The 12,933-nt window shown below is 43.6% G+C and overlaps 1 protein-coding gene across 3 annotated transcripts in view; it reads right to left on the reverse strand.

Annotated features, from left to right (window-relative positions):
• Positions 1 to 12,080, reverse strand: part of dclk2a (doublecortin-like kinase 2a) — a 44,833-nt gene extending 32,753 nt beyond the window's left edge. For all 3 annotated transcript variants that reach the window (XM_079998558.1, XM_079998557.1, XM_079998559.1), the window contains exons 1-2: positions 11,446 to 12,080; positions 7,214 to 7,557 (exon numbers count right to left, since the gene is read on the reverse strand). In XM_079998558.1, the coding sequence (XP_079854684.1) occupies positions 7,214 to 7,557; positions 11,446 to 11,866 (765 nt within the window). In that variant the 5' untranslated portion in view covers positions 11,867 to 12,080. The remainder of the gene's footprint in view (positions 1 to 7,213; positions 7,558 to 11,445) is intronic.
• Positions 12,081 to 12,933: the final 853 nt, after the last annotated feature.

The raw sequence follows: 12,933 nt of genomic DNA on the forward strand, positions 1-12,933 counted from the left end.
ATTACGCGTTACGCAGCTCCGATCAGAGCGATCTCTCCTCCAAACGAAGCAAATAAAAACTCGAAATGTATTTGACTTTACTCCGTTGATCGCTACTGAAAAAAAAAATCCCGCCCCCGTTCTCACAGCCCAGTGGCAAATCCCCGGCGCGGTCCGCGAGCCGGTGGTTGGGAACCTCGCGTCGGTGATGGGCACTGAATGGCTGCTGTGCTGTGATCGTTTGCCCAACTCCAACTGCCAGTTCCTATTCAGGCATTACAGGTTAATTATTTGTGGAGTTGAATTCTCAAGGAGGCAGACCATTAAATTTGCAAAATAAAACGGCGGTTACATGGTCGCTATGGAATGGAATTTGGATCGGCGACCTCAGTCCGATATCCGATGAGTGAATGACGTCGGTATCGGCACCCGATACCGATATTGGATCAGACCCATCTCTAGCTAATATCTCATGCATTCTTTACCCGTTCCTTTAGCTTTGTTCAGGCATGTCCATGGAACATGCATACTTTCCAAAATATGCATTTTTGCATATTTTCCAAAATTTCCAAGATGGCAGCAAATCTATCGAGACAGACTACTGTATGTTCTTGAGGCAAAGTTGTTGTGCATGAGAAACCACACACACACACACACACACACACACACACACACACACACACACACACACACACACACACACACACACACACACACACACACACACACACACACACACACACACACACACACACACACACACACACACACACACACTTTGAGGTTTTTAAGTTTGACTGCTCACTATAGCACCATCTGTGGCCGAATTGGTACATGTCTATTTGGAACCCAATTTATTGGGGTTTACCATCACTGGCAAAGAGATTTTGTAATCCAGGCCTGAGACATATCCATTTAGCCAGCGGAATCCAAATAATCCTACTTACAACAATAGGTTATCCGAGCTAGGCTGTGAAAAGCTAATAAAATAATGCATCTCAGTAGTGAAGAGTTATTCCTTGATCGCACAAAGCAGAGTGAACATTGAAATTGACTTGACTTGTATTGTCATGGAACCCCGATGCCAACTCTGCTCTCCACGGATCAGACGGCAGTCTCGCTGAATTAAACCACCACGTTGGAGCCCAAGGAATATCCTTTTGAGCCAGAGAATTACACGAGTGGAGGAGCAACATATTGCTGCTGGGATACAATATGAACAGCATGAATGGACACATGCAAGTATCTATGTCAGTCCCCTGTTGCACCTCGTCCCAGTGGCAGATGGGACGGGGTGGGACGGGGTGGGACGGGCGACTAAATTTCCTTGGATGACAGCCAGCAACTGTCAAAAATACTTTCCTCACATTGGACATCGGACTGAAACTGATGAAAGTCAATCAGAGAGGAAATCTCAATTTCTGCATTGATAACTTCATTCATAAATAACTTCATTTAAAGAGGCTTGTTTTACAATGGTGCACAAAGCTATGCAGCCGATGTGTCCCGATTTTTATAATAAGCAAAAATACTTATATTTATCCTGTACTTGACAGTTTTACACTACTTTTAAGTTACTCACAAAAATATGCGCAGAACTCCGACTAGACGTTGTAAATCCATCCATGTTTATTAACACTCGCGTTAAGAAACGGCCCTCCAAGCAGGGAGCCATGCTGTGTTCAAGGAAACTCGGAAAAGCAGCCCGTTTCGGAAGTGATGATGCGTTCACTGGAACTCGGGGGAAAAAAAACTATCAAAAAGTTTTTTTTATTTATATTTTATAAGTTAAATGTTCTCAAATATATAAACTCAAATACAATATATATTTTTGAAATAGATTAGAAAATGTTTCACTTTGACAAAATATCTGTCAAAACATTGGTAACCGGTGGGCTCTCCAAAATCGGCATCGGGCCCAAAGATCTTGCATCAGTCTGGCTCCAATTTAGGCTTTCAGTCCTCAAGGAAAACATTTATATTACCGCAAAATGACAAGAATGTTGACATTTAATTTATAGAATATTTTGGAGAATAAAAAATACATTGAGAAAAAAATCTAAATTCCGAGATTAAAGACAAAGTAATACAGCAAGTTGAATAAAAACGTACATGTTTAGCTTCTTAATTGTATATTACAATTATGGACTGGTTCCTTTAAACTATTTACTCCAAGCCTTTTCCTTTTATTCAAAAAGTGTTGGAGTTTAAATACTTGTGTTTATCACCAATCTGCTTTGTGCAGACATCAGGGATATTGAACTCTGTGAGGGCATGTTCTTACAGGGAAATCATTTGTTTTACACTCTGGCCTTATTCAAATGTTGGACCCAATGTGACTGCGGATGTTTGCATTGTACCAATGGGGAATTTATCTTCGGATGCAAAAATGATAAAAATTTGAATTCTGAAAAAAAGGTACTGCCGCTTGCTGCTGCTGCTGCTCAGCGCTGTTTGACTCCGAGGTGGTGATAGAATTTGACCTCGTCTCTTCCTGCAATTATCTTCCAAGCTCACAAGGACGTGTTATTGAATTATAGAGTTAAGCACCTAAACATTTACCTCAGAGATTGTTTGGCCTTCGAAAGGGAAATATAGATTTAATCTAAAAAGGTATTTGCAGGAGAGAAGGCAAGATAGAAATCATGTAGGACACTTTAGCGCTGCTTGACTAACACATAGGAGAGGGGGAATATCCCGTCTCCACGGTGAGTGGAAATAAAGTTCATCATATAACGATACTACTAGCGAGGAAAAGGCCTAGGTGAACCACCAGTGAAATGTCTCCAGTGTACCTGCTACATGGGGTGATTAGAAAAAACTTTAGGATGAGTATTGCTATGACACAAGGTGAATGAAACTCGCTCCAGGGCTCAGAAATGATACCATGTCCAGTTGCCCCGGGCAACCAGATTTGGGCCAATGTCAACCATCTTGTGGTCTGGTTGCCAACCACCATGGTATACCTCCTGGAAACTGAAAATGTAATAATCAGGTATCCGAGCAAAACCTTTTAACATAGTTGAACATCGTTCAAAGTCTCAAAAAAAAAAAAAAAAAAGTTTGACTTCAGTCACCGTACTGACGATTGCAATGTTTACCTAACAAATTGAAAAATAAAAATAAAAATAAAATAAAATCAATATGACCAAAATACCCTCCTCCTTCACATCATCTTAATATCGAATTGTCAATATCACTCAGTTATAAAATGAAAAATTGGACCCGGCAACCATTTTGTCAGTCTTGGCAACCAAAAGCTGATGCAGGGTTGCCAACCTGGCAACCACTTCCCAACGTTAGTGTCAGGCCCTGCACTGTGTTTTTGTGGCCAGAGAAAGAACAGTATTTCATTTCCCGAGGTGTGTAAGTGAGGCTGTATTCCTACTGGTTTCATAGCATCATTCATTCTAAAACAACGTGTCCCCTCATCTCTCCATTCTATATCTATGAAAACGACAGGAACCTGGACTTGTGTTTTGATCTCAACACTCGTTTAACTTAAAATGATCTTCTTCCGAATGAGCTGCGACCCAAACACCATTGCATAGACACACACACAAAACAAGAAGAAAACGCCAACGTATAAAAATACCCGCAACAGAACAATCGGGGCGTTTGGAGAATCCCTCCCAATCAACGTCTGGATTTCCTTATGAAATTCCAATCAGAGACGCTCCCAGAAAAGACTTCAGTGTAGTTTGGATTCCAAAGCGAGCGAAAAGGCGAAGGCAACCCCCCCCAAGACGCCAACCCCAGCCTTTTACAGTTTCACAGTTACATTCCAACACACACACACACACACACACACACACACACACACACACTTAAATCTGGAAAAAATAAATAAAAAAAAAGTCCTTGTGATGTTAATGGACGGAGCGATGTCTGCTACTCTTCTGTTCTGATCCCTCTTCCTCTTCTCCTTCCTGTTTGATGGTGATGACTACAGCAGTGATAAGATAAATGACTTCCTGGGAGATATAATGGTGTCCACAAAGACATGATGGTTTACTTTGGAGTTTCGGTTTGAACTTCAAAAACAATGCGAGGCATATGAGATTATTATTAATGACCAGGATGTGTAGCATGTCAGCACTTGGTCATTAGGGAAATCTTAAAACATTTAAAGCACTATAGATGCCATAATGAAATGCAAACTTCTCTCAAATAATACTGTATATAGACGTACAGTACATACACTTTTTACGTGTCTTTCCAAAGAGCAACGAGACCACATCTGACATGGCTCAGTTTCGGCTGAGCTTTGAAGTCGGATCCTGCACGCCTTCTTCCAAAAAACGCTGACTTCACCGTTTTTGGATTTGGAAATCAACTGCAGGCTCCAGCTGCACGATTGAAGTAAACGCTGAACCTGTGATAAAACACCAGAGAGACAAGACGCTTCCTGTTTTGTTTTTTTTTGTTTGTTTTTGTTGTTAAACTTATCAGCGGTTTATCAGCTTCACCATCGTGTTACAAAAGTGAAGCCATTCTATTGGCTGGTATATCTTTATGTTAATTTCTATTGCTTATTGCTATTTTTTAGGTTTATTCTATATTTCCAATTTTTTTTATGATTTTATATATTGCAGAATTCGATTTTTTTTATTTTTTTATTTTAGATTTATTATACATAGCATTTTTTACGTACATTTAGGCATTTTTTAGGTTAATTGAATATTGGCAATGTTTTTTTTTTTTTTTTTTTTTTTTTTTTTAATTCTTATTACCTATTATAACCTATTGTTTTTGATGTGAGCTACTGTGAAACCGCAATTTCCCTCCAGTGACGAATAAAGTATCTGTCCATCAATCTACCTACGGTGGACACGGGACCAGGTGTTCATTCTCGTCATGACTCAAAAACACAAATGTCCGTCCGCTTCGAGGAAAAGGAACGTCGGCCATGTCAACGTGGGATCCTCATTGCTCAGCTCGCTCCATCACGTCCCCGGTGACAACACATCAGCCGCCTCTTTACATAAGCACAACAACAGCAAGGCAGCAGAAAAACTCCGCTGCACAGCAAAAGGTCAGAACGGGAAGAAAAATAACAGTTATTGTTATAATGTCAGGGTCAGCGTTAAAAAAAAAAAAAAAAAAAAAAATCTATATCTGGAAAGACGTTCAAGTCAAACTTAAGATGCAACGGGATTGCAAAAGGAACCATGTGTTTATTTCAATAGCTAGACTACGGATTATAAATGGGGGTTTATATATTTAGATTTATGTGTCCCAGAGGGACTGCACTGCGGTGCTGAAGGTCAGCAGCAGGAAAAATATAGTGACGCCTAAAATGTAAAATGTATTCATTACTGTCTGTGTGAAATAAGCAGTGTGTGATTATGTTTGAAGGATTAATCAGCGTGTGATGAGCTGGACTGCTGACACAGCTGAACAGCATTTATCACAGCTGGTCTTAAATAAGAGATGTTGGGCTGAAATAGTCAAGACGGAACATTCCGTTTGGTTCTGATGCAAATATTTCACACTCGTCCAACTATAAAGGAAGGAATGTCTGCTTGTTCTTGGACTAACTCCACAACCGTTCATCCGATCCACTTCACAGGAGGTGGGCGCGTCGCTCGGAACCCACCGACGTGCAGCGTCGAAACAATACCCTTAAAAAAGGCAAAAAGCAGGAACTATGTATTGATTGACTGCATTCGGGCGTCAGTTTCACAGAATTTGACATCCGAGACGAAACTATGTAGTACAAAAAGATGTCCTAAGTTTCAATACTATCTTAAAATATACAAAATATTCAATCACAACTCAATTGTTAAATTAATGCTTTAAGCAATACGCCTTAAGCCTCCTTCATTCAAACAAGGTAGTGAACGAAAAATATGATTCGATTCGAAACAATATTACATTAGAAACAATAATAAACCAGTATCATGTTCAATTTCTCACGTTTGGATCAAACCAAAAATCGGTTCAGAATGAAGCGAGTTACAGTCGATTTTGTAGAGAAGTCTGCACCTCTCAGCACACATTGTCTTCGTTTACTCGCGGCTCTTCACCGCTCCAGTATGACGTGCAGACGCACAGCGGCGACATTGGCGGTGTCCGGCAGTGTTGCCAACTCTTTTCCAATAAAAGTAGCACAGCACTAGCTCCAAAAGTCGCCAGATGAAGTCATGCACTCATTTGCATACTGATGACATCATCACACATCATTTGCCTAAAGCTTGGTGGTTGTCCTATAATGTCATATGTCATATAAAAAAGGTAGACAGAGAAATCTTTAGCCAAATAATCACAGACTCGCTACAGGGACATCGCAAATTTGAAGTTAAAAAAGTAAAAAAAGGAAATCCACAAAGCGGGGGAGAAAATCAAACAAACTATTTACATATCAGAGAAGAATCAGAGAACATATGCTATACTGTGTATGTTTTATAGAGAGTCAGCTATTATTATCTAAAACCATATATTTATGCGTATATTTATGACTGTATGTGTATGTATGTGACAAATAATCTCTCGAACTTGAACTTGTCTGGCGCAGCCCACTCTGTGCAGGTCTGGCCACACCCACACCGACTGACTGCCCAGAGCAGAGGGATGGATGCTGCCGGCGAAAGCACCGTGCATGGGAATGAATGAATTACAATATAATATATTTGAATATATTTCACGCCTTTTCCCTGATGGTCTGAATAAGTTCATTTTTTATTTGTCGCTAGTCGCTTTTTCGAAATAAAGTCGCTAAGAGGGCCTGGAAAGTCGCCAAATCTAGCGATAAAAGTCACCCAAGTTGGCATCACTGGTATCCACAGCTCACTCCCGACCTGTCGTAAAGCAATCATTGAGCTTCGGAGTAAAACACATCAAGCATCTGTCTTTACCGTCCTGACTTACCTGACTCTGCGTCGAGATTTAAGGAATTATAACTTTAGAAAGTAACAGCGGCAGTTAAACGGTATTTACTATGATGGTTCAATTTTACAATTACATTTTTGCCGGGTCATTTGACTGAGACCCGGGTTTTGCCCTCGTTGCGATATCTAATCCAGGCCACAAGTCCATGTCACAGTGGTGTAGGACCTTGAGACCTGACAGGCCCAACAAGGACAACCCTCTCCAAGTTTGAAAGTGATGTTGGAAATTAAATAAATAAATAAACGGTGACTTTCACTTTGACGTGGGGCTATGAAATTATTATTATTATGTACAATATTTACATTGTGTGAAAGCCCCCCTCACTGCTCCTGGTCGTCCCTACCTGCTTGCCCTCCAGCGTGTACAGCCTCTTCACGGCGCCCGAGTCCAGCTTGATGGCGTCGGTGATGTCGGTGAGCACCTGCTCGAAGGAGTGGGCCGTCTTCTTGTTGAGCAGGATGCGCACCGCCTTGCGGGGCTTGACGCCGCCGCGGATCACCGTCACTAGCTTGGGTTTGATGAAGTCCTTGGCCTCGCGCTGCAGCTCGCCCCTCAGCGCCGAGGGGGTGAGCGAGGAGAGGGAGCGCGACGAGCCCGACCGGCCGCCCACCGCCCAGCTGGGGTGGACGTTCTTGGTGTAGTCCACGCGGCGGTACGGCTCGTTGGAGGCACACACGTAGCTCTCGCCTGGAGGACGGAGGTGAGAGAACATGGGGAAAAAATCTGTAAATGTGAGCAAAAGTTGTGAGATCTATAAGTCAACAACTGATATCAAGTGCTCCAAAATGTGACCCCTATATGTACTGTATTTGTATCACAGAAATATTCTCTTATTTCTCATTAAATATTTTTTATATTTGTTAAAATGAGCCATATCAAAATCCCACTAATTTGGGATTTATTAAACAATTATACAGGCATTTTAATTGGTTGTGGATTTGTGTCATAATACTCTGAGCCAAGTTGATGATGTTGGCTGCTTGAAGGTTTATATATAAAAATAAATAAAAGACACAATCCCTACAAAACTCACTGAAATGAAAACAAAAGCAAGACAAAATCAACTCATGTTTAAAGAATGTAAAATATGCAGCAACCGATGGGTCCCTCGCTGGATAACAAAGACTTAACATTCCTGGAACAGAAAGGCAGAGCCAGAGTCTCTCTCCCTGGCTTCCCTCCGAGACCCATTATACATTGTGTTCCTCCTTCTTCTTCCTGCTCGCTTTCCTTCGTGGAAGTGACCGGCCAAGTGCTTCCCAAAGCCTCCCCCACCTTAAAAACACACAGTCATGTGACGAGCTCAGGAACTCTGCTGGTAAAATAAAAACTATAACGTGACTGGGGATTATTTTCAAGGGAGTAAAACCCACATTCTCTTCCAGCGAGGGAAGACGAGGAGATTAAAGTACTTTTCGAGTGCAATGTTTGAGAAACAATGTACTTATCAACCTATAAGAACCTTATCTATAAGACCAAAGGGCATCCAAGAGTTGAGTTGAAGGATGTGGAAATAGAATAGAGCAAAGCCAGATGATCAAAAACAAGACCCTGCCAACGTTATACCAGCGAATCAGTGAAGATTACATAACACATTACTTATTGCTGTAGCCACAGCTTCTTTGAACGTATTTCTCACAATGAGAAAGAAAGCTGCGGTGGATCAATACACTGCATTGTGCGTTGTTATGTCTGGGCCTTGCAGAGGTGAGTTGCTGCATCTCCAAGCAGGCCTTGGGGGGTCTGGAGTTATATTCTAAAACAGATGCACAGAGTCTGTTCATCCTCTGTAATCTGATTTGTGTCAGGACACCAGCGAGACCGTGCGAGGCAGCCGTATCAGTCAGCGCATCCCATGGTGCCGGGCTTTATTAATCTAGCAATTAAGCAAAGGCTAATTAACAGGCAAGGGCACAGCTGGAGGGGCCTCATGGCTCAGAACTGTGACAAATCTTAACTGGGCCTGTCATCAATTCAGGGACGCCGACAGGACACACGGGACTGGTGAAATTTCTATTCCCCGCGGACATGGCGGTGGTCTCAGGGGTCCCGTGACCCCTGGACGGGGTTGGGAACGCCCTTCTCCACACGTGGAGGACAGCTGAGACCACCGCTCAGAAGGGGGCTTAGCGTCGAGCCTCGGCTGCGTTTGGAGTAGAATCACTACGGTCATTTCATCAAACACGGGCCATTTCATCCTGCGGTGAATGACAGAGATGATTCAAGTCAATCACTCAAAAGGGCAAAGAGCCCATGTGGTCCTTATACGCATTTAAAATGCATCACATTTAAAAGGGAATCATTCCTCGAAAATAGGGGTTGCCAAACTGTGGTGCTGGACGAAAGGCCTTGGACAATGCCTCCCAATAGTGTGAACTAACAATGAGTGTTAATTCAAACATAAAAATGACCCAAAAATGATGACCCATGACTTTGTTATAATATACTGTTTGCCCTAAAAACCTCTCTCTACCATGCACATAGAACCAATTTAGACAAAAACTACCTCTAACACGGGGAATAAAAGTATTGCATATTTTATATAGATGATCATGAGGAAACAAGATTGGTAGCCCCTGCTCTAAAAAGGTAAATGAAAAACCTCTACACCGCACAGTGCTTTGTTACTGTCCCAGCAATGGCCTTTTCGTGTACCATTTGCGTGGTTTGATTTTTGTCAGCTCAACCGCTTAAAAACAGTTTCTGAATCCCATTCAGTCCCATTTACCAGCAGCTCATATTTGAGCTGCACCACCGCAGCAGTTCCAGCTAACCACTCACCTCAGTTAGCCCGTGCAGCTGTGAATGATGCTTGATTGGGCTTGCACAATAAATGGCCACAGCAGGCCTCAATCAATGGAGGCAGACTGCTGTGCTTTGCAGTAATGCCGCCTCTCCCCGGCCATTAGACGGCTGAGTAAACAAAGACAACACAGTGTTGCTGGGATGGCCTGCGGATCCAGCCTTACTGGTTTGGTCTGCTTGACGGTTGACAACATACTTTTGGACATCAGCCCGACACCCCTGGAGTCATCCAAGGCTATAGGGAGGTGTACATGTCTGTAGATAAAAAAAAAAAAAGGGTCTACTGCAAGATCCTACTCCATACTTCGACAACTTGGTAGCTCACCATTTGTGGCAAAACGCTGTAAAGATAGATGTAAAGCCTTTGCAAAAGCAATAGCAATTTATGAGTGGCCTAAATCTTATATCAAGTCACCTGAACTCTCGTAGATGTTGATATCGAAGCGTAGTGGGGCAGCATTAGTTCGGCCTGGCCTCTACTATAAATAAGATCCCTTGCACCGCAACAACTTTTGCTCAGTGTTTGAAACTGGTGATGCTATATGGGTTTCAGCCGGCCCAGCACTGGCCTACATATCACCCGGATTCTCAAAGGAAAAATAGGTCTGATGCAGCGTATGAATGGAGGATGGAACAGGCTGATCTCTGGAAGGAGTGAGTGCAGTAGGAGAGCACACTGGCTGCGTGGAATGGCCACGCCGTAACCTCTGGTGTTAAGAGGATTGCCGCCAGCAGGTCATGGAGCAGACACCACAGTCTGGGGCTGACACACAAAGATTAACTTATTAGACTGCAGGGGGCACAACAGAGAGAGAGAGAGAGAGAGAGGACGAAAGGGTAAGAGACTGTACCAAACTCCGTGTCAGTCAGCAGCGCCCATACACTAAAATGGGACTCACCCCCACATTGACAGTTCCCTTTACTAGGAGTCCTTTTTGCAACGCTACCAAACCAATTGACCCGGCCTCTAGGCAAGATCAATGAACTGTTATTAGAAAGGAAACTTGTATTTTATGCCCTTAGGGCTAAAATGCTGCTCTAAAAGGGTCTGTTTTAAGGGCCAACGAACGCACCAGGCCAATTCACAACATGAGACTGAACGCTTGTGCAACCACAGACTTAAACAAACCCTCAAGCATTCAGTAAAGTCCAACTGAGATCAATAGAGATCGATGCGCATTAGTGCTGTACTGTGTCAGACGAAAAAGCCCAACATAACTGAGGTCGGCTTTGGTCAGACAGCTGCTCGAATGATAATGGGTCCAATGCCTTTTAAAGTTACGCTAAAGACAAACCACAATTATGATGTATAAAAAGAGAAATGACCCTTGTGGTTTGCCATATAGGTCGCCGCTGCCGGATTTTGAGGAGAAATTAAGTTCAGCTGACTTCTTTACGGAATGAGACATTGCTGAACCACTGCATTATTAAAGTGGTAATCCATAAACACACACACACACACACTTGACTCATCTTTGCTCCAGTCACTTTCACTCCATAGTTAGCCTTCTCCAAATAAAATCGATTTTGTTTTTCTTTGCTGGTTGATCAAATTCACCATGGCTGCCTTCAACTTCTTGCACGTGCTGGGGAAAGGCGGACCCCGCCACCAACAACGGATACAGCCTACAGAGCGGCACATGCATAACGCAAATACATTGAATGGCTATTTCCGATAAGGTTTCAGACAAATAAAGTTGTTGTTTTTTTAAACTAAATAATCTTACGGATTACCACTTTAAACGACTTTTCTATCTCGGAGCGCCTTACCCTCCACCAGCTCCTCCAGGCTGGTGACCTTCCTGGCTCCATCCACCGTGTACAGGGTGCGCACCCCCTGCGGGAGGTTGACGTTGTCGGACAGGGACCGGGTGAGCTCCATGAGCAGGGCGTCCAGGGAGCGGAAGCGGTCGTGGGACACCGCGTACACCAGGCCCTTGAAGTACTTGTCCCCGTTGCGGTAGAAGCGCACCTTCTTGGCCCGCTTCTCCGAGGTGAGGGACCGCAGCGACCGGGTGCGGTAGAAGCTGCAGTGGGCGCTGTGCGCGGGGCTGGGCACCCCGTTGTGGCCCCGCGTGCCGGGATGGGACCCGGAGCCCGAGCCGGAGCCTCCTCCGCCGGCCGCGGAGGAGCGGTGCGTCTTCTCCCGCTCCTCGAAGTGCTCGAACTCAATGCTCCTGCTCAGAGACATCGCTCTTGTCGGGGCAGTTCCTCAATTAAGCTTTTTGTTGGAGCTTTGAAAGTTAATGCATCAACTTGTTGCCCTCTCTTATCCCAACGCGTTTGCCGGAGACGCTCTTTCGCGTCCGCTGGAAATGAAAGCCCGTCCTCCTCGCCGTGGCTTGTCAATAAACGCACCGAGCCCGCATGCGGTGTTCCGAGCGGCTATCCCAGGGAAACTGTTGCGAGTGATGGCCAGCGTCCTACGGCAGACATTGCACCGGACCTTCGTTAGGTCCAAGGCAAGCAAACACACACACACACACACAAAAAAAAAATAAGGTCGGGGGGGAGGGGGGGAAAAGCGAGTGCGTGTCCGCGTCTCCTCTTCCTCCTCACATCTCTGGACCGGTCAAACTGAAGCGGGCGGCGGCGGCGGCAGGAGGAAGAGAAGCTGTCAGATCGATGGAGGAGAGAAGGGCTCCAGCCTCAGGGTCCTAATGCCACCGGAGCGTTTCACCGGAGCGCTCAGGAGGACGACTGGGGCTATTATTCTGTGTGTGTGTGTGTGTGTGTGGCGCCCTCCAAATTATAGCCCTTAGAAATAAGCAGCTGCATGGTGTAGACCATAGACAGATAGATAGATAGACAACACAAGTATATATACTTATATACAAGTATATATACTTATATACTTGTGTTTCCTTAGGTCATATATCGAGTAGTGTTTATATGTGATATGGTAGCAGAGTCACTGCACCCTATCACATATAAACACTACTCGATATATGACCTAAGGAAACACAAGTATATAAGTATATATACTTATATACAAGTATATATACTTATATACTTGTATATATACTTATATACTTGTATATAAGTATATATACTTATATACTTGTATATAAGTATATATACTTATATACTTGTGTTTCCTTAGGTCATATATCGAGTAGTGTTTATATGTGATAGGGTGCAGTGACTCTGCTACCATCCCTCCTTGGCACATTACCTGCATCACTACTTGGCACAGCAGCAAAGGACAAACTCAGACCAAGGCAACACACAGTTCAGGGCACAAGCAGATTGGAAATA

Source organism: Zeus faber, assembly GCF_960531495.2.
Source record: "Zeus faber genome assembly, chromosome: 4".
Lineage (NCBI taxonomy): Eukaryota > Metazoa > Chordata > Actinopteri > Zeiformes > Zeidae > Zeus > Zeus faber.